This window comes from Triturus cristatus, chromosome 3_1 (assembly GCF_964204655.1).
Source record: "Triturus cristatus chromosome 3_1, aTriCri1.1, whole genome shotgun sequence".
Taxonomy (NCBI): domain Eukaryota; kingdom Metazoa; phylum Chordata; class Amphibia; order Caudata; family Salamandridae; genus Triturus; species Triturus cristatus.
This window is the reverse complement of record NC_140583.1, coordinates 490,563,865-490,587,410: the sequence shown is the minus strand read 5'-3', so window position 1 is coordinate 490,587,410 and position 23,546 is coordinate 490,563,865. Positions and strand designations below refer to the sequence as shown.

The 23,546-nt window shown below is 43.5% G+C and overlaps 1 protein-coding gene across 17 annotated transcripts in view; it reads left to right on the top strand.

Moving 5' to 3' along the window:
- Positions 1–23,546, top strand: part of PPIP5K1 (diphosphoinositol pentakisphosphate kinase 1) — a 1,768,598-nt gene that overhangs the window by 729,945 nt on the left and 1,015,107 nt on the right. For all 17 annotated transcript variants that reach the window (XM_085644342.1, XM_085644333.1, XM_085644343.1 and 14 more), the window contains one exon: positions 14,776–14,877. In XM_085644342.1, the coding sequence (XP_085500468.1) occupies positions 14,776–14,877 (102 nt within the window). The remainder of the gene's footprint in view (positions 1–14,775; positions 14,878–23,546) is intronic.

Sequence of the window (23,546 nt, the reverse complement as noted above, 5' to 3'; positions counted from 1 at the left end):
ACCATAATTATGCCATTGGCACTATTATGTCAGGAATGGACACAATTATGCAGGTTCTTGGCACCAGGCATAGTTTCAGGAAGCAATAGTGTTTATCATGGACACACACATAAATGTTCATGAATCTCTTAATTTTCTCTGGTATGGATCATACCCTGTTCTCCTCAGGTCTTGAGCTGATCATGCATCTAACGGATACATTTTCACTCTGACTCCTGCAGTCCCACACTTTGGTGGGTCAGCACTGATTATAGCTCAGGCTACTGCTGCCATACTTTTTTGATGGTGCACTGTTCACGCACATGTTGTGACTGATAAAGGAGGGACTGCAACACAGTCAATCTCCTTGTGGCTTAATTATATTGAGATTGGATACAGTGTCATGTAGCAGGTCCTATCAGCTAGCACAGTGTGTGTTTGAGTGTTAGTATGAGTTACTGTGATAGGTTTGGCTGGCTGTCACTCTTAGGGTCTTAAGATGATCAGTGCTGCCTTCTTTAATAGGCACCTACTCTGAAATTGATACTGGCTTGACTTCACCTCAGAGAGCTACTTTGAAGGTACTGGCGAGCTACCAGTAGCTCCCTAGCTACTCGTTGGAGACCCCTGTTCAAGATGCTCACACTTGCTCAAGTCTTGTCTCCCCTATACCCTCAAGACTGGAAGGTAGCGTTGGAATTGCAGGACGCTTACTTTCATATCCCTGTCCTGCCGGCCCATCGGCGTTAACTGTGGTTAACGGTAGGCTACGAGCACTTTCAGTGCATCCTGTTGGTGGATCATGCCAGATGGCATATGTGGGCTCTGCAATGGGACCTGAAGTTCCAATGGGCACAGCATCAGGGCAACCTGTCACATCCAGATCTCGGAGGGCACTGGTCAACAATTGCAGTGGTGGCTCATGAATCGCGATTGGGTCAGTGGCAGATCCCTCTCCCTTCCCCAACCGGAACACACAGTGGCGACGGATGCGTCCCTTCTGGGATGGGGCGGCCACATGGGAGAGGTGGAGATCAGAGGACTCTGGTCTCTGGCGGAGTCCTGGCTCCATATTAACCTTCTGGAGCTTCAGGCCATCCGACTTGCACTGAAGGCATTCCTTCCCTCTGTCAAGGGGAGAGTAGTGCAGGTGTTCACAGACACCACCACCACCATGTGGTACTGCAACAAACAGGGCGGGGTGGGGTCGTGGACCCTATTTCAGGAGGCTCTGCATCTCTGGGCATGGCTGGAACATCAGGGCATTTCCCTGGTGGTTCAACACCTGGCAGGTTCTCTGAACGCCAGGGCGGACAATCTCAGCCGCTAGTGCATTATGGATCACGAATGGCGTCTGCACTACCCAGAGTGCTGAAGAAGATCAAGGGCAACCGGGCCCAAGTCATTCTTGTGGCTCCGGACTGGGCTCGAAGAGTATGGTATCCCGAGCTACTCAGCATGGCTATTGATCCCCTGATCCGACTGCCTCTTCGGGAGGATCTTCTGTCGCAGCAACAGGGGACGCTCTTCCACCTGAACCTGTCCAGCCTCCACCTCCTTGCGTGGATATTGAGCAGCTGCAGTTGACGTCTTTTGACCTGCCTCCCGAAGTCTATGATGTAATTTTGGCAGCCAGGCATCCCTCCGTTAAGACGGTATACGCCTGCAGGTGGAATAAGTTTGTGGCATGGTGCACAGCAAAGGCTGTGGATCCCCTTTCTGCCCCCCTTTCAGAGGTCCTTCTATTCTGTCTTTCTTTGGCCCAGCAGGGCTCTGCTCTGGGCACTATCAAGGGCTATCTCTTGGCCATTTCAGCCTTTTTACGGCTTCCAGATCAGCCTTCTCTGTTCAAGTCCCATGTTGTAAACAGATTCTTGAAAGGCATACTCATCTTTTCCCTCCTGTTCCATTCATAATGCCTCAGTGGGACTTGAACCTGGTTCTGACATATCTGATGTGTGCTCCCTTTGAGCCACTTCACAACTGTCCTCTTCGTCTTCTCACTTTAAAGACCGCTGTCCTCGTGGCCATCACCTCTGCCAGAAGAGTGAGTGAGCTCCAGGCTCTTTCTTCTAAACCCCCTTTTCTCTCTGTCCATCGGACAAAGTGGTTCTAAGAACTCGTCCATCTTTTCTCCCAAAAGTTGTCACTGCCTTTCATATCAGGCAGACCATCACTTTGCCCACCTTCTTTCCGCCTCCGCATCCCTCAAAAGAGAAAGAGAGGCTCCACCGTCTGGATCCAAAACGTGCGTTCTACCTGAACCGCACACAACAGTTCCGGGTGGATGACCAGCTCTTTGTTGGCTATGTGGGCGCCAAGAAAGGTCGAGCCGTGCACAAGCGGACCATCTCTCGGTGGGCCATTCTGTGCATAATGGCTTGTTATTCTTTGGCTAAAAGGGAGCCTCCGGTGGGGCTGCACGCTCATTCTACCAGGGCGACGGCAGCCACTACTGCTTTGGGACGGGGAGTTCCCTTGCATGACATCTGTCAGGCAGCTACATGGGCCTCGCTGCACAGGTTTACCAAGCATTATTGCCTGGACAGCCAAGTCCGGAGAGACAGCTTCTTTGGCCGTTCTGTCCTCCAGGATTTTCTGGTGTAATCTTGGTTCGCAGACCCACCACCGGGGTTGGTATTACTGGGGTATCTATTCTAAGGTAAGGAATCTATCACTACGTGTTTCTTTCAGATGCACAAGTTACTTACCTTCAGTAACGATATATCTGTAAGAAACATTAGTAGTGATAGATTACTTACCACCCCACCCATCCTCCCAATTCTGCGAACTGATTTCTAGGGTTAAGGTCATCCCTTTCAGGACCCTAGTTTCATGGCACCAGTGGTCCGTTTCTTGCAGGGCTCTGCGTTCCTGGCGCGGAAAGTCGTGTACAGAACTGACGTCAGCACGCATGGGCGCGTCTAAGTAGCTCCAGCGACGTCATCTCGGCGCCGACAACACCTACCGACTCGCAGGGGTACTGCTGATGAAAACTTTCCGGATCCAGTCTGACGCCTGGGGGTAATTCTAAGGTAAGGAATCTGTCACTACTAATGTTTCTTACAGATCTATCGTTACCGAAGGTAAGTAACTTGTGCAATGCAGCCGCATCGGACAATGCTTTGATTCCAATTTGATCAAAATGGCATATTTGATGGCATGTGTAGCTGTAGATACACATGCTTAGAATAGGTCCGCCATCTAGTGTTGGGCTCGAAATTGAGCAAGTTGTTTTTCTTCGAAGAAGTCTTTCGAGTCACGAGGTGTAGTAACTCCTCCTCTTGTTTGAATTGCATATGGTCCTCGACTCCATTGTTAGATTGTTTTTTCTTCCGTTGGGTTCGGTAGTGGACTCCTCTGCTCCTTCTCGATGTTGTCGAAAAACTAGCATTTAGGCTTATAACGTTGGTATTGTTATCGATCGTGGTTACTTATATTGTACATCGGTCACGTTGATGCGTTCCAGCCAACCAAGAACCAGAGGACCTTCCGGGCAGACCTTTCCTTTTGCAAATTCCATTCACGTCATGCCCATCTAGTGATGGAACGGGCACCTTTTCATTTTTGCCCACGCTGCCACACCAAGTTTCCACACACCAGCCAGCTCTTGGTGTGTAACTTTTGCCTGCCTCCGGATCATCAGGAATCATCTGTGAGGCATGTAAGTGCTTCCATTTGAAAGAGATGCTCCATAATCGACTCGCAAGACACCTTGAAATTTCCAGATGCCCTGTCGATGACACTCCGGACATTTTGGATACGACTAGGCACACGCTTCGGCCTCAGCAGTGGCTAAGGGCTTTTTCTCACATGGTGACAGTTCGAGGTCTGAAATCGAAATGAAGGACAGTCCACCGGCCAAACTGTGAGTACTGTGCCCCATCAATCCCGACCACAGTCTCAACAAAACAGTGTGGTTTTGACCAACCAAAGCCCTTGCACAAGCTGCCACTACTTTCAAGCTATGGTTGGCACCAAACAGCTGTACAAGAAACACCTAGCCCCAACCCAGTGCTGAAACAGCAGAAGGCCCATGCCCATCAGTCATCGGCCTTGAGTTGAGACTCAGAATCGAAAGCCCTGGCACGGAAACCTCAGCATGCTTCGGCACTGAAATAAAGTACCTCAGCACCTAAACCATCAGCATCGAAAACCACTTTGGAACCAAAGTCACATACTTCAGCCAAACAAAAGACCAGCTCCGAAACTGTGGAGCCAATACTTGAACAGTTACAAGAACACATCGCTGTCAGGCAAAAACAGCAGTTGATTCACCCAGACACCGGTAGAATGGCTGTGCTTCCACAACCCAAGGAAAAAACAGAAAAAGGACAATTGAGTTTGAAGAAGCATTGGAGAGCCTTTGCACACCAAAACATATGAAAAGGTTGGAAAAGGCCACCAGTCCACCATCCATTAGCCCACCATCAGTGACACCATGGGCACACTCTCCAGCACCTTCATCTTCTGCAGATTCACACTACTCCCCAGAGGGTTCTCTTAATTCCTTTCAGGAACTTGGGGACCATGGGTATGATGGGTATCAGTACTCTATTCCTCCTCAAGACTATCTGTGGGATACATTACACAGATTCGCCTGCAGACACGGACCCAGATTTGTATCCGTCTAAGCCTTCCCTTCTAGATGATACTACTACATGCCTTGACATCATAGCTAAAGCAGCTAGTTATCTTAACAATCCGCTACACACAGAACCATTGGGGGATGATTTTCTATTTGAAACGCTTTCATCCACTCAGCGTTCAGCACAATATCTGCCCATGCTTAAATGTATGCTAATACATACCACAGATATTTTTTAAGACCAAATAAAAGCAAGGGTCATTACACCACGAGTGGATGAAAAATATAAGCCGTCCACTACAGATCCAACATATATAAAAAGTCAACTACCACCAGACTCTCTGGTGGTTGCCACAGCAAGAAAGAGGACGAACTCACAAACTTCTGGCTTAGGCCCCTCTACCAAACAAAGAGGTGAGGAAAATAGATGCTGCAGGGAAGAGAGTGGCGACACAATCAGCCAACCATTAGAAGATAGCCATCTCCTTTGCTCTTCTTTCACCCTACAGCAGGGCACACTAGGATGAAATGGGGAGGCTTCTCCAACATCACAATACAAAAAAAGGGCACTTTAAATTGCTTCGGAGGATAAACTAATAGCCCACACCTCCATCTGCAGTGCACTAGATACAGCTGCTAGAGGCATTAACAACAGTGTACTCATAAGAAGACATGCCTGGATCAAGGTTTCAAGCTTCAAGCCTGAAGTGCACCAAAATATTCTAGCACTTCTCTTTGATGAGAAAATCTTTTTGGCCCTCAAGTAGACCCCTTACATGAGAAAAATAAGAAAGGCAATGAAACAACCAAAGCAATGGGGGTTTTACAAATATCTACCCAAAGAGGGAATTTTCGTTGCTCCCCTATCTTGAAGCAGCAAACGGTACATCTGCAGACACCTCCTCTAATTGTCAGTGTCCCCAGTCACAACATACATCCCACAGAGCATATTATAACGATTCTACAGAGGAAATCACTCCAGAGGCAGAGGTAGAGGCAATTTAAATACACCATTACTTACAGCCTCAAAGCCTTGACTTACCTACCTTTCCCCCTATCATATTACGCCTGTTGGGGGGAGACTCCAACAGTTCTTTCCCACATGGTGGAATATCACCTCCAACAAGTGGGTGTTGGATATTATCCAAACATGGTTATAACTGGAGCTCACCTCAATACCTCCAAACAGCCCACCCTGCACACACACTGTCAACAGACCATCAAGAGCTTCACAAAGAGGAAGTAAAAGCTATTCTTCAAAAGGGAGCAATGAAACCTGTTCCACTACACCAACAGGGCACAGGCGTTTCTTGTTCCCAAAAAGGATGGGTCTCTCAGGCCAATCCTAGACCTCAGAGCCCTAAACATGTACATTCTGTCAGAGCACTTGCATATGGTCACTCTACAAGGCAATCTCATGTCCTTATTGGACATGAAGGAAACCTGCTTTCACATTCCAATTCACCCAGCACATCAACAGTACCTCAGATTTGTATTAAATCGAAACCACTTTCAATTCAAAGTACTTCCTTTCAGGGTCACTACAGCCAACAGGATGTTCATCCAATGTCTAGCAGTAGTAGCAGCACCTCTACGCAGATTAAACATGCACGTTTTTCCATAGTTGGATGACTGACTCATCAAAAGTTCAGACTATCAGGGCTGTTTTCACCACAAGGACTAATATAAACCTATTCTATCGTCTAGGTCTCACAGTCAATGCAATTAAGTCTCAGCTGCAATCTCTTCAAATACAACCTCGCCTCTGAGCCACCCTCAATTCTCAAACAGGGATAGCTTACCCAAATATGGCAAGGATTCAGTCCTTTCAAACACTTACACCAAGTTTCACACTCATCAACACATACCAGTTAAAAGAAGAATACACTTCCGAGGTACTGTGGAATCATTTATAGCCATAGCACCCTATGCCAGATTCAATATGCGCCAGTTGCAGGAATGCTTCGCGCATCAATGGTCTGAAGCGAACGGTCAGGTGGAAGATCTAATGTTGATCAGCCGTCAAGCTTGCCACTCTCTGCAGTGGTAGAATTCCAACAATCTTCTAAAGGGTCGACCTTTGCTAGACCTATTTTAGCAGAGGACTATAACACTCACAGAAGTTGACTATTGAGGTCCACTGGACGCCCAGTCAGATGCATCTTCATATCAATCCCCCAGAGCTGCTTGCTGTTCTTATAGCGCTGAAAGCATTCCGTCCACACCTGACAGGCAAAGTAATTCTCATCAAAACAGACAACAGGACTTCCATGTATTATCTTCAAAAACAGGGGGGTACCAGGTCACATCAGCTGTCACCCTTATCATGGACCATCTGAAGGCATGCTCTCAGACACAACATTCACCTATTAGCTGAGTACATACTGGGAATTTGCAGTTCTCCTCAGCAGGAGACAACAAGTTCATGAGTGGGAGCTCAACCCTCAAGTCCTCGGCCATTTCATAAAAAATGGGGTTATCCAGACATTCACCTATTCGCCATGGCAGAATACGCTGAATGCCCTACTTCGCCTCCAGGTTCCAACATTCACGTATGTGATTCGCAAACTGCGATAGACCTCTCTGACGCTCATCCTAAGTGGCTCCCACATAGGCCAGACAACCATGGTTCACCACACTACTAAACTCTCAGTAGTCCAAAACCAAGTACTTTCCAACTGTTAGGACCTCTTAATCCAAAGCCAGGGAGCAGTAAGACACCCAAAGCGCAAATCTCTCAATCTTGAAATCTGGCTCCTGCAGTCTTAGAATTCAGATACTTGAATCTATCTCAACAGTGTATGGATATTCTTAAAGAGGCAAGTAGACCCACTTCTAGAGCCCACTTCTAGAACAATTTGTTCACTATTGCCATTCAAAGGATACTAACCCATTAATAGCAAAGCCTGTTACCTTCTGCAATTACAAACCTCAGGGTTGCCTTTAATTCCATAAAACTACACTTAGTGGCCATTGCTGCATATCTCCAAAACAGAGAACAAACTTCTATATTCAGAATTCCTGCCATAAAAGCTTTTCTAGAGGGTCTCAAAAGAGTTATCCTGCCTGGAGTTCCTCCAACACAAGCATGAAACCTCAATGTTGAGTTAACAAGGTTAATGAGTCCCGCATTTGAACGTTTACACTCATGCCCTTTTCAGCTCCTATCCTGAAAGGTTACTTTTCTCATTGCAATCACTTCATTCAGACGTGTCAGTGAGCTTCAGGCATTAACTCTAGAAGAACCATTCTTTCAACTTCATATTGACAAATTGGTACTGCGTACCAACCCTACATTTTTGACAGAGTGTCCTCATAGTTCCAGTTAAATCAATCTATTGAGTCAAGCCAGTATTCTTTTGAAAGCCTAATTGCATTGAGGAAAGAACTTTATACACACTGGATGTAAAAAGAGCTCTCATGTATTATATTGACAGAAATCAATCATACAGGAAGACACAACAACTCTTTATTGCATTTTCAAAATCACATAAAGGAAGAGCCATATCTAGAGCAAGCATTTCATGATGATTGTAAAATGCATTCAAACCAGTTACTCCAAAGCTAAATGAACTCTACCTATCCCTCCAAAAGCTCGCTCTACTTGAAAGAAGGGAGCCTCCATTGCCTTTTTAGGCAATATACCCATGGCTGACATAAGGAAGCTAAATGGAATACACCACACACATTTACAAAATATTACTGTGTAGATGTTATAGCCTGTCAATAAGCCAATGTGTGGCAAATGGTTCTATGAACATTATTTCAAGCAAACGCATCCCACACAGGTTAGCCACCGCTTTGGAAGTAAAACTGCATTGCAGTCTATGCCTATCATGTGTATTTACAGCCACACATGCCATCAAATGGAACATGTTACATGCCTAGTAAGCATCTTTTTGTGGAATGTAGTGCTGTAGATTAACATTCCCCCACTCTCCTCCCATGACACCTCTGTTGGTTTCAGTTATCTACATTAAACATTACACTGTTTTTCGTGTGGTCATCTCACTGAGATAGATCATCCTTCACACTCCACAAGGCTCGAAAAATCATAATTTTTTTCTACTAGACCTGCATGTCTAGTAACTTGAATAATCAACTTAACCTAACTGTAATGTACTTGACCTTTGAGCTGGTCTCAAATTGTGTGATCCTAGGCAAATATTTTGTCTTATGGCGCTGCCTGTTTCTTCATTATCACATAAGAGAGCACCTTCAAATATCCAAGTTCACTATCTCTGCTTAACAAAAAAACGATTTTTATTTACTAAACTAAACATTTGCTCAATGTATAATCAGAATCGAGCCCACATTCAAGCATATTATTGGGCCTCTCAATTGATTGTCACAAATAAATGGGTACACCGAGAGCAGAGTAATCCGTCGTATGAAATGGACGAGTGGCTGATGGGGGTCGGACGTTACAGGGAAGCCTTATATACGAATCCCAAAAAGCAGACACTAACAGGGCCCACAGCACAAACGGTCACCATCAGCCATAAAGTCACCTAATACCTGGGATCGGGGGGACAGGGTGACGCTTGCCACGCCCCTTTCGTGGTAAGAGAGCCTGGGTAAGTTAGGCCACCTGAGGGGTTCGACCACTGGGAAACTGATATCAATCTCGGAACTAAAGAAAGAGTACTAACTCGGTGACAAAGAACTTTTGATATATTCCCAAATACGGCATGACCTCATGGGAGCGGTCCCGAGAGGGGGGGTCGTACCGGAGGCATCACCACTAGAGGACTGACTCCTTACCGACCCCCTACAGTCTAAAGCTATATCCCTAACATACAAAAAAATCATTAATAATCTGCCAGACCCGCTTCTCACCCTCCATGGGCGTTTGCAGGCGGATCTATGGCTTTTGGAGGAGGAAGACTGGAGAGAGGCACTTGCATTGCTCCGGGAAGTGGCATTCTCATCATGACTGCGCCTCATACAGTTAAAGATATCACATAGATCATATATCACGTGCACCACACTGGTCAAAATAGGTAAGACAGAAGATGCCAGGTGTAAAAGGGGCTGTGGTCAGGTAAGCACGTTCTTTCACACAATCTGGGAGTGTCACCTGATCGAGTCGTATTGGGGAAAACAAATCAAGTGTATGTCAGACGCCAAGGGCGGAGTCATCCCGGTGTCCCCGAAACTGTGCTTATTGAATATATGGGAGGCAACTGACATGAATCGAACTGAACAACTCTGGACTACTATGGGCCTCATGATTGCTAAACACAATATCGCTCGGAGATGGGGGTGGCAGAGACACCTACCCTGAAAGACTGGGAACGAGATATGGACTGGTGCATGGTCACGGAAGTAGAAGTCTATAAGAATAGAGGGTGCCCTTGGAAATGGGACAATGTGTGGGACAATTGGAATCCGTTCATGGGGAATATTTGCAATTAACCCAGTGTGGGGGGTGCCAACATTCATGCAGCAAATGGTGAAGGGGGGAGTCAAAACGAGATGGGCAGTGAGATGCCTAATGTATGAGCGTACAAGATGTCTTGGTGGCTGTAACCATTTGCTTTATACTGTAAGTCATGTCTACACATTATTGATGTCATGTTATGATGTTATGTTCCATAAAAAAAAAGAAACAAGCCCACATATAGGGGACAGATGATCCCTGGTTTGTCTCTTAGCTCACTTTTATAACATTGTCACCTGAACAGGCGCAGGAATATTTCCCAACTCATGTTTAAAAACTCACTTTTTATAAATATATTACTAAAGCATGATGTGGTAGTTCACTGTCATTTACAGACAGCACATTTTCCATTGAAATGGCCACAAAACTTTCTCACTAACATGCAGTTTTACTGATAAAACTAAATAGCATATAAACAATGTTTGGAAATTGGGTTTCAGCAAAAATATTTAAAATGTGCACATCATCAAGTATCATCAAGTAAAGTGTTTTGATTTTTGATCCTATAAAAATCTCTTTTTTTACCTCAGAATTACAAAAGTAACAAGTGAAATATATTTGAAATGTTTGAAAAGTTCACTTATTAGCTATTTTAGTGTTGTGTTAGAAAAATAGTCTGAAATCTTACAGCCTTTCATTTCACAGCCTGATTGTCACATAGTTCACTTTGCAAAATCCTCTGACTTCAGACACAGAAAGTAAAGTAAATCTACGAAGACAAACTGATTTCTGACCTCTGTCTCTGAAAGCTGAGCAAATATGACAAGATAAGATTTAAAGGCATCTTTATTGCTCATTCACTGTGTGAGCTTGCAGAACACCTGTTGTCAGCTCGCCAGAACGGGCGAGTAGGCCCTAAAAATAGCTTGTCCTGATTAAATCTGGTTCACCATAGCGAATGGATTTTTCGAGTCCTGCTCCATCCTCACTTGCCAAGCAGAAAACAGTCTAACAATGGAGTTGAGAACCATGGGCATTGCAAGCAAGAGGAGTCACTCACTACACCTCATGGCTCGAAAGACTTCTTAGAAGGAAAACAACTTGCACACTTACAAGCCCAACACTGGATGGGGGACTTATGCTAAGCATGTGAATCTACAGCCCTACATGGCACAAGCAGATGCTTACTGTGTTTTCTGGGGAAAAGGTTCTACCATGGTATGTATTTTTTTTACCATCTCTACTTTTTTGTCCCCATAAACCCCAGTGAATGATTTACATTTCTTCCAGCACTTAAATGCTACTACCTATGTTTTCAAAATGTTTATGAAAATGTTTTTCAGTATAGTTGTAAAGTGTCTTTAGATTGTGTTGCAAGCCTATTGGGATTGAATTAAAAATAATCACATAATCTGTGTTCATCAGTAGGTGCAGTTTATGTAAACCCAATCTTGGGAGGAAATTCCTGACTGAGGGAAATTACAAAGGTAAACCGTGTAGCTAGAAAAACAATAGGGGTGCTAGCAGACCTATTTCAAACTGTTCCCTGTTTTTATCTTAGATGTTAAGCCCTAATCCGCTTCCATTAGGACACAACACCAAGTTGATGTAATGTAATGTAATTATCATTTTTAAGAAATTCACAGGGGTACCTAGATCAGAAAGTTACTCCATTATGTTTGCCTTTCGATTCAATCAAAGCCATGGAAAAATCTATAAAAATCAGCTTTTTGTGTGGTTCTCTGGAGCATAGGCAGGTGGAGGGATACGTCCTACCTGTGTTATATTATTGAGATAAAAAAAGTATCCCATCCAGAGCTAGGCCGGCTCCTTTGGAAGATCGGAGGTGGGGGGCTACTGATACGCCTAATGATTGCACAACTGCTATTCTGGGCAGGAAGGGGAATTGACCCTTTTCTTTATATAACCCTCATGCACTCTAGTAGTGGCATGCTTCATCACTGGGTTCCAGGGAGCCGGCCTGGCTCTGGATGAGATACTGTTTTGTTCAATAGCTAAGACACGTAAGGCAAAGAAAGGTAAATTGATGGTGCTGAAAAGGAGATATTGGATAGTCCTCTGCATTAAGAACTGCTGCGCATTGGCCACAAGCAGCCTCCAGAAGAATTGAAGGCTCATTTCCCCAGGGCCAAGTCTCCTAGCACTTTGTTGGCATGCAGATTTTCTCTTATGGACATCAGCCAGGTCAAGACATGGGCATCTGTGTACACGTTCACAAAGCCCTATTGCCTTGACAGTCAGGTCCAGCAGGAAGGTCACGTTCAGTTCCGGGAAGACTTTCTGATCTGTGCCCAATCCATAGACCCACCACGTTTGGGAGCTTCTTCTTTGATATCTATTATAAGTGTGAGAAATCTGCTGTTAGAATTATACATCAGAACAACAAGTTACTTTTTTCAGTAACACTGTTTCTGGTGAATACTCTATCTAACCGTAGATTCCTCACTGCCTTCCCACGTTCCTGTTCTGTGGAATGGTCTCCTCTTACCATCTAAAAAGTTTCCAAATTAGAGCTCTGCACTTTGGCACTGAAAAGAAACTGATGGTCAGCGCACAGGATTGGTGCTTATATGCTGCATCATCACTTCCGGGATGGAACGAGGTCAACACAGAGCCACACTACGCCACCCAACAGCGTGTGGGAGCACTTTTGCAATAATGTCCAGATCCAGTCTGGCATATATGAAAATCCTAAAGGTGAGGAATCGTCCAGGGTGAAGTTACTAATTTCCATTTTGATTTTTTTAAAATGGTTTTGGAATTCTATTTTGTTGTATTCTCAACTTTAAAGTTGTTTGGCACAGCTTGAGCTTAACAGAGATTTCTCAGGGAATTGTCTGCTGCTCGACTAATAGTTATGAAGAGATAAGCATAGCTTGTCATAGAAACAAATCAAATAGTGTGACCTATACAGATGAGTTTATCCATTTGGAAGGAGTACCCATATCCCAAATTAACAACCACATTTCTAACAAATGTTTTGCCACTGGAAGATTATTTACACAGCATCAAAGAAGAACTGAGGAGGTAGGAGATTTTTTAGAGTTTCTAGATTAATTTTTAGTGTACTTTGACAATAGGATGTTTTAAGGGATTATGGAATGTTTGTTGCCACAGGAATTGTTTTCTTGTGTGCTTACTCGAAGATTTAAGCGTTTTTGTAGATGAATACTACGTCATTTTGATTTTATTCTGATTGTAGATGCTATATCCCACGGTAAGCTAAGCACTTACTCTGCAATTTATGTCTTTCACTGGGCTTCACATCTACTGGGTACAATTCTTGTGCTATTTTCAAACGTAGAACACTGAAAAAAGAGGTTAATCTTTTTGTATACAATAGCTTGGCAGCAATTCAGATTCTGGAAAGGTCACCTCACAAAATGTGCCACTTAGTGTTTGATTTTGAGCCACGGGATGATGGTGGTCAGGATCCGCCATAATCTGAAGAAAACATTGTTGAGGAAGAAAAAGCTAAAGAGGAAAGATATGGAAGAATGTAAGCATACATTCTCCAGATCACAACCAGTAAGGGTATCATACTAATCCTTCACCCCTGATGAATTGTCTACCTACCATGCTGTTATAAAAGAGGCAGCAGAAATTTAGCATTATTCGGCTTGTTCAGTGGATGAAGCCTATTTGTGCTCGTAAGATCTTATTTGGAGCACAAATAGACAGAATACATTTGCTGGAAATGTCAACACCCTAGAGAATGTTGCCATTTTAGAAGCAGTTCTCCTTTATACCATGTGTCTGTACCCCCCATTAGATTGTGGCTGTGATAAGTCTATAGACCAACTGTGATGACATACTTTAGAAAGGAATAAGTGGTCAAAGTAGTCATTTCAGAATGTGAAACATCTGTCGGAGAACAGATACATGCAGATAGATTGGGTTGAGTGACTCTTTGCACCAAGTTGAATTGCATTCTTTTCATACATCATGCTCAACTGATCAGTTAATATAAAACAAATTCAAATTAGTTTACCTTGTGAGTTCAACCATTACATTAATATAAGATAGAAAATAAAGCAGAAGCTTTGTGGATTACTTGTGTTTTTTCCTTGTAAAACCATGACATGGTGTTGCATTTATCGTTGAGCACTGTTGTTCTTAAGCATACATACTCCATAAATATGACTCCCCATAGATATGATTGCGGTTACTTTTTTATATTCATATTCAATGTTCAAAAAGTAATGTATTTAAATGAGTACATTTTCATTAAGGTTATCTTTCCCTACCTCCCCATGAGATCTATTTATACTTTTGTTAAATGTATTCAAACAATTTATGATCTGTAAGTTATGGAAACCACCATGCTGTCACTGAAGAGTACCATCTGTTACAAATTGCAGCAGCTTGGGGGTGGTTTTGACACAATGTGTGTATTTATTTGTCACCTTTATTGCAAATTCATCTTCCTGGGCACCCAAAAGATTTACAAGTTAGACTGTTGTGGGAGGCATGTTAAAATTGTGAGGCGCTCTAAAGACTGCATAGTTCATTCTACAAATTTTGGGCCTGATTTAGATCTTGGCGGACGAGTTACTCTGTCACAACAGTGAAGGATATCCCACCCGCTGAAATATAAATCCTATTGTATCCTATGGGATTTATATTTTGGTGGACGGGATATCCATAACTGTTGTGATGAAGTAACCCGTACACCGGGATCTAAATCAGGCCTTCTAAATCACACCTGCACCACTCTGCAAACCTAGAAGTTTGCAGAGGGGTGAAACTAATGTTTTCCATGCTTGTGTGCTAAATATTTTACTTTACATTTCATGATTTCCAGAAATATTATCATGCGTGAATTGGCTCCTCAGTTTCACATTCCATGGTCCATCCCTACAGAGGCAGAGGATATTCCAATTGTTCCCACTACATCAGGCACTATGTAAGTATCACTGATTGATAATTTTGTACTTTTACCTTTGCCGTCCTGGTCAGTATACACAAAGTTATGTATATAACAGTGGAAATGTTCATTTATAAGTATAAATGTGATGTTGTGGTAAAAGATTACTATTTTAAGAGTAATACAAATCGTATACAAAACACATTTTCTAAGTGAAGAAATTGGAAAATAAACTGTCACAAATTTAGTGTTAGTACTTGATTTCATGTGTAGTAGACTATGAAAATTTCCAAATAACTAACAGAATAACGCACACTGTGGCAAGCTCTTTTTGGGTGCATACACAATGCTATAAAAAGTGCATGACACACTCGTATTTCTTTGCTTTCAGTTTCTCTTTCTGTAAAAACCTCTAAAGTTAATCTTGACCAAAGTGAGGTCCATTTTGGGTTGCGTCGTCAAGATTTTGAGCATTCTTTCTTTATCAGCGGTCTTCGATGTGCTGAACACAAAGTTGCCCAAACTTCAAAGCCCCGATTAACTCTTAGGCATAATTGGGTGCAGAGATACCAGCTTGATGTAATTAACAGTTCTGTTGAGTAACTCTTTATTGCTTCCATTATGGGTTAATCCCCATGGAATGGGGAATAACGGTGTGGGCCGATTTTTCCTGGCAGAATTCCCACTTCCACCGGGATTGACATTCACATTTACCTCTTGTTCTGAGCAGTTAATGCACATGTGGATGTATGATTACAAACACAGCCAGTACAGATAAGGCTGTGAACAGAAAGTAGTTGGTACAATCTAATGAAGGGGTGGAGCTGTGGTGTATTTTCAACATAGCAACTGCCTGTAAATTATTCATATTGAGAATATTTGTACATATGTGTATCTCTTGGGGAAATCCTGAGAGTCTGTTTTGGTTTAAACACTCGGCGGCTAACATTGATGACCTGTGATCATTGAATCATTGAACAAAAACAGAAAAGGAAACTCCCTTGCACAAGTAACTATAACAATAGATCAATACCTCATCAGAAGGAGAAGACATGCCAGGTGTAGCATCACTATGGAAATGGAACACTACAGAGGTACACCTCTATTTAACTGCATTAAATCTGTTGAAGGCAGCTCTGATGTTAAACTCTTAAGAAGCAATCAAGCAATCGTGATTCCCAATAATGGTGTAATTCGAAGAGACAGCAATGCCGTAGGTACTTCATTTAGGGGCAGGGACAACTCTGCCATTTAACAGTCAAGAAATGCCCAGCTATTTCCAGATTGATGCAGCATAGACTCATGTTTCTGCTCTCTGAGTATACAAAGGCTCGCAAAATGACTGAAGTACTATGTCACAGTCCATCCACAGCATGTGCGAGATAACCTCAGCTGCTCCTTTTGCGATGAATGGCCCTTCATTGGTTAGTTAACCTGCACTGACCTGCCTTGTAAATTTTTTTGTAATAGCCCAGGATTTGTCTTCAGTTACTTCAATGATCATGCAAGCCCTCTGAAGGTTCTCTGTCTATTGTTTAGTTTGTTTGTTATCAGAGATGTGAGCTAGGAGAAGTCTGAAGTGAAGACCTTTTTTGAGTGAAGATGGCTACTATCTCCTCATTCAAGATAATGTGGTGACAGAGGGTGGTAGAAGTGTGATTATAGTCCAGGCGCATAGGCATATTTTCATGCATCTTTTTGGGGAAATTGCCTAATTACTCTCCCAAGTAGGAGTTCAGCCCACTCACCATAGCTGGGTTCCCTACTTGAATTCAAGTTGTCTGGGGATATTCTGCGTGTGACCTCAGTGCGAGCCGCAAATGCTTGCTGCACAATCTCGAGATTTAATTTGTGAAGGTTAGCTATATGTATCTTGGACAAACCAGCTAGCACCCATCCTTACGCCTACCCCCAAAACATGTTGTACCTATTGGGTGGTGGAGGTTCTTAGTCCGTTCCTTTGTCCAGGATAGGGCCCCCCTGCCCTTCCTTGAGTGACACTCGCTGATCACCCATTTTCCAGTGTAGGTGTCCTCCTCCGTGGCACCTTCAACATATGCTGGGCTATATCTGAGAACTAGCCCCAGTCCAAAGCGGCCTGACTGGGAACATTCCTTTGATGCCCACTAAATCCGAGCAGCACAAACAAGGAGAAGCACTGTTCAAAGATTTCATGAGCACTGGGACCTTTGAAGTTGCTTACCCTTTGTTGGCTCTACCTCTTTTTTGTTTTGACTACTATTTGTGTATAAAATGTCTGTCAACCAGTACTTGGTTCTTATTTGTCGTTAGAAAACCACTGAAAACTATGCACTGGTTTAGAGACCACTGGTTTAGACACCCTTGGTTTAGACACCCTTCAGACTGAGTCTTTATCAAGAACAACTGCAAAGTTGCCTTTCCCCTGTGATCAGGTTATCTATCTGCTTGAGGAATTAGACTGCACCACCAAACGTTGTTGTCAAGAGCTCAGGAAGATCTGCATGAGGTTCAGCTTACTGGAACAGTTGCATGAGGATACCTTGATGTACTGACTTCACTTAGGAATACAAGATCATCACTGTTCAACTGGCCAGTAAAAACACAATCTAAAGTAGAGCATCATCTGAGTAGTGGACCTGCTTCATTGCCTGTCATTGTTGTAGTATCTCCAACTCCTCAAGTGCCCATTGGCTTACCATTCTCTTTTTCCTCATACCCAAAAATACAAGAAGGAAGTCTGTGTTCACATGCCCTACAATAGCTAATTTCTTCTAATCCATATGGTTCCAAAGACAATAAGCTCTTCTAGTAACCTTTTCCATATGCCTACCTGATAACAACAGTCTATTTCACTTTCAGAGTTAAAGCTCTGACTGGACATTAATATCACTGAGGGCTAATTAGGGTGTTCTACTGAATCTATTTCTTTAATGCCCAGTAGAAAATTGTGACTGCTTGCTCTTGTTCTCTGATAGAGGCAAAATAATTAGCTTCATTTTCCAAGTGAAGCACACAGTATTGTAGTGTTGTTGCACCAGTGATTAATGAATGCAACCCAGGATATCGTCTAGTTATCCCTGACTGCCCCAACACCCCAAGAAAAGGTCTTCTAACACATCTCTTCACAAGAAACAGAATACAGTGTGTCTCATCTACACATTTAAATACCCTAAAAGGTATATACTTTTGGGGTATGTTTTTTGAAAGGCTAGACCAGACATCTGCCTATGGTTCTCCAGTGCTCAAGGAGATTGAAGGTGATCAGATCAATCCAGCTGCAAGCAGAAGCTGCCAAGTGCTCCCAAAAAACAAAAACAATATATTTGATTGATTATAAGGGGTGGAGGGAGGAACAGAGGATCGTGGTGTGGGGGTGCAACAGGGAGTGGGAACAACAGGAAAACTTGAGACTGGGGTGGCGGGAGGAATAAATAATAAATAAATGTAAAAAACAAGGTAGGGGAATTCATGGACAGGTTTAGATGGGGAGGCATGAGCAACACCGTTCACATGTGGTGGAGGTGGTTACTTGAGTGAGGCTTTGCAATTCAAAAGGAAAACACAGTGTAGAGTTGAAGAAAACATATTCACTCACATGGAATGGTGATTACAAGAGAATAAAGTAGTTCCCTTAATGTGCATAAAGAAAGAGTTGAAGTCACTCTCACTTGGGAAAGGACAACCAAAGAAAAGGAAGGAACGCAAATAATTATGGTCCCAGCAAATGAAAGTTACAAGAAAACCAACCAGTGTCTGACTAGTAAAAGCACACTTTAGGTTTTCATTATGGTCAGTAAGAGGTCTTTCCCTTAAACCTGTCTGCTGGCGAGACCAAATAATGTCACGATCCAACTTTCTGCATTTCAGAGCCCAACTCAAAGAGGACTGCCTTTGTGATAGACTGGTCAAAGATATTTTCCCAATAGTTTGGTACACCCTCGGCGATAACCAGCAGAGCCAAAAATGATAATGTTTATCCCTTGATCTTCTCTTGGCTCAGGAGCCATGAAGAAAACTTCAGACCAGATCTCATGTTCGGTTGTCAGGTAAGTTCACACACCACAGTCTTTTTTCACTGCTCTTCACTGCCTGGCGCCTGAACACAGGCTGGACATCTAAGTCTACCCCCAGATTACATTGGCATCCTAGACCATCTTTCCACAAGAAAGTCTTTAAAATGCAGTTCAAGCCTGGAGGCTTGATGAGACAGCATGGCCTTATATTCTTTGTGTCTAAAACTGGCCTTCAGTAATCATTTCTTACTAAGTGATTAAAGACTTTGTACATAGTCTTAATGATTTCCCCCTAATCAGAAAACTAGCTAAACCTTGGGAGTTAAATATTGTACTTCTGTATTTAATTGGCTATACCTCGTAGAAGATGGCATTCCTACCTGCTATATCATTAGCTAGGAGAGTGAGTGAAATACTACCTCCATGTACCAATTTCCTTAATATACGTTTCATTAGAATAAGGAATTAATAGAATTCATCCCTCATTTCTACCAAAAGCCATTTCAGAGTTTACCATTAGTCTGACAATTATTTTGTTATCTATCTTTCCAAACCCTGCATCTTTGGGAGAGAGAGTGATCTGTTTATGCCTTGGACATTAGAATGACCCTGAGATGCTATCTTGGTAAAAACAGATAGTGTGCATGATTCCAAACAACGTTTTTCAAATTATCCGAACCAAATTATGGATCTTTCTCTCAAAGCATTGAATTGACAGATCCTATATTTCCACATGTCATCAGATGGTCAAAAAACTTGTGTGTAAGTCTGGGGTTCTTTCCACATGCATCAAGACCACATGTGTACTCATGAGAAGGTCTCCATCTTTGAAGGGTGCCGGATGGTCACCTAAAGGTTCGTCCACACTTTTGCCAGATATAAATTAATTGACTCTGATGATGACATACAAGAGGTCCATGAGTATTTAAGGAAATGGTTTGCTTTGGTTTCCTCACCTCCTGTCTTACAGAATGGGCTTCCTTTTGTATTTTACTCTTCCATTGTGGACAAAGGAATGTTCATTACTGCATTCTTAGTGCTCAATCATTGTTATTTTGTTTGGCTTCATAAACAACTTCTTCTGACTTCCAGATAGAGTATTATAGCTATTTCCAAATCTGAGACAGATATCCTTTAGCAGCATCAGTTTTCTTTAAATGAAGTGCAGTTAGTAAGTGCATCCTTTCCTCCCTAAAGTCCATCCAAACATTACTCGTATGGAGGAGCTTTTTGGATCTGATAAAGGTTATTTCCATACAGATGATGACTCAAATGTTGTCAACCTCCTGCCCTTCTACAACCTAGATGCTGGCCTATTTCTGGACTTACAAAAACACATCTGGTCTGGATACATGTCTACAAAAGGGCTAGTCATTTTGCTTGCGGGCCTACTTTAGAGGAATTCTCTTCATTCACTTTTTGGTACGAAAAGCAGAGTTAGAATTAACCTTCCTCACCCCTGCTGCCCAATCTCACATTTTGACGAAATATTACAGCCTTCCTCTGCAATTTCAGTGTCTTTGCAATCATGTAAAGAGACCTGTTTGAAGCATGTGCTGGTTGCCTGCGAGAAACCCTGCTGAAGCCTAATAATGTCAGGGACAAACTGCTCAATGACACAGAGCTGTGCTTTGTGATAAAACGTATTGTCTTTACAGCCTTTTTTGAACATCGAATAGTCTAAACTAAGTTAAGTGCTTTTCCTTGGGGACATCGAGGCAGAGTCTGAAAGGCTGGATTCTGTCGCCCAAAAATTCTACGTCCCTGGTTGTGTTGCCCTTCTCATGACACATGCTGCATGAAACATGTCTACTTGGTCATCCATGTACAAGCCCCTAAGAGTTGGTGAAATGGACTGGTATCAGTCTACTTGACCACATAAAAGACATTGTGGGTCAATCCATGGTCACAGCCGTCACCTTGGATAGCCACCCTTGGATGCCTCCCACAGTATTCTCTGAAGGTATCCAAAGAACCCTCATTAAAGCGCCCTTTTGTGGTGAACAGCTGTTCAGAAAGAATATAACTCCTTCCTGGAGAGCTTCAAGAACAGCAGAGACAAGTTATGTTCACTTATTCGGGTCACTATGGTGAAACAGTCCTGCCAGCAGTACAGGAAGTTTCAATGCTACTCCTGCACAGAAGTTCCAGAGTTAATGATCAGTTCTTTGTATGCTTTGCTGGAGTCAAGAAGGATAAAGTGGCTTTCACCTTGGGTTGCTCTCAGCATTAGAATGGCTCTCAGTATTAGAATCTGTTATACTTTGGCCAGGAAAGACCCTCGGCTGGCATCCGTGCCTACTCCTCTAGGACTGTGGTAGTGGTCGACATCTCTTGGGAAGCCATATGGTCATATTTACCTAGCTTTGCTAAACATTATTGCCTTACTGCTCAAGCACATGTTGATACATTTTACCAAGGCTCTGCTGCATGACTTCCATGGATAATCAGCACTGCTCAATCCCACTTCATTGATGTTATTGCTTTAAACTCATTAATCAGTTGACAAATCTGCAGGAAGAAATAACCATCAAGAGAAAAACTACTTGTTGATGAATACTTTATCTGATAGCAGATTCTCACCACCCAACTTCCTCCCCGTGAGTTAGGCCTTTGATTAATAACGTCCCATGGTATAAAAACTTTGTGAGGCTCATTATTTTTCCTGAATGTGAGATGACATGTTTCCTTACTTTTTTATTTTGATGCCCACTTCATGATATTTATAGTTTTGCAGCATGAATCCTCTTCTGGATTCACATGCTGTGCATTATTCTACCATCTAGTGGTTGGGTCCAGAATAGTCTGTCTTTTATTTTTGGGCATCCTCGACCACCATTTGGTGCCATATCTGTCCCATGCGTGACATCAGACGGCACCCCGGAGGTCGTTGTGCGTAGTGGCCATCTTCAGATTCTTTTTTTCCACCGTCGGGTCTGGAAACAAAAGGGGATTCTCTGAAAAACTTCAGAAAATCCCCGAAAGAAACTCGAGATTTCGACTAAAAAACCAACATTGTACATCAACTTTGCGACCAGAGAATGCAACTTGCCTCCGGGGATGACATCTCCAATACCGAACACCTCCACTACACGACTACGCACATGGTTCAACAAATGGCGAGATAGGGGCAATGGAAAATACCCCTTTCAAATTTTGCCCGAGTGCCACCACAAATTTGCACAACGCGATCCACACTACTTGTACAGCCTCTGCCTGCCAAAGGACCACAAGGACAAGGACTGTGAGGCCTGTGCGGTGTACCTGCCGAAGACCCTCGGGACACGCTGAAAGCAGAGAGAGGCCCACTACACAACAATTTCCCAGGCACGGAAGAAACCTTTCTTGAAGGACCTAGGTCTCCCTAGCGACGAGGAGGACCAAGGAGTTCCAGCAGAATCGACACATGAAGGATTGAACGTCGAAATTCTGGAGGGAGACTCCGAAAAGATCTGCGTCCAGAAAAAGATGGCGAAGAATACAGAAAAGAAGACTGACAAGGTAAGACACCCTCATCTGTCGGAACCGAAGGGCCATGATAATAAGGCACAGCTTAAGCCAGCGCCGACGCTGAAGAAAAGGCGATCCAAGGCTCCCCATGGAACCCTACCAAGGGACACCGACGAGGGAAGATCGCTCTAGGTGCCGAAACAGAGGGTCGAGTATAGGGTCCGAAGGGACTTACACAGAGTCCACTACTCCCAAGAAGAGAAAATCTCCAGTCTACAACACCGAGCGAGCCCTCGAGGTCGAAAAGAAAAAGAAACGCCTCGAAGAAGAAATGGCGGCACTCGTCCAGAAGAAAAAGGAGTTTGACGCATCGCTCAAGGATTCCGTATCCCCACGATTCCCTTAGTAGACACCCAACAATGTCGATGCCGAAGGTGCGGAGGACGCCGAAGGGAAAGAAGAAGATATCCTTGTGTCACCTCCAAACCCCAAACCACGCGATGACGACCTCGAGGAGTACATAGACGCACCAGAGGAGGAAGAAGCCTCTGAAACCTTCGAGGCTCAATGGAACAACCTCAACACAGAAAGCCCAGAGGAGCTATGCTGTTATCCCTCGAAGGCTTCCCCCCCAGATGACGTAGCCTTCTACAGCGGCCTAGTGAAGGCAGCAGCTGATGCTTTCGGGGTCGCCCGCAAAGAAGAGAAGGGGGAAACATGCTTCCTCTTAGAAACATTAGCCCCTGCCAACAAGTGCACACAATACCTTCCGATGCTACCAAGCATCCTGGATCAAGGCAAGGAAGTCTTCAAGGAGCCTGCCTCAGCCAAGGGGGTGACACCAAGGATTGAAAAAAATTCACTCTCTTCCAAGGACCGTAAGTATATTCAAGAAAATACAGTGCCTGACTCCATTATTGTCACCACAGAAAAAAGGAGGGCAAATGCCCGTTCCAACAGTGGACCACCTCCGGAAGGAAAGCAAACAAATGGATTTGGCGGGCAGAAAGATGGAGAAGGAGGCAGCAACGCAATGGCGCATCGCAAACCCCCTGCTAAAAAGGTATGGCCACCAGCAATGGGATGACATTGAGGAGTTCATCAACAAGCTCCCCGAAGAAGACAAGAAAAGGGCAAAAGCTATTGCCCAGGAAGGCAAAAACATAGCAAACACATGACGTAAATCAGCAGACACAGCCAGCAGACAAATGTGCACAGGCACCACACTAAGAAGGCATGCCTGGCTACGAATATCAGGCTTTA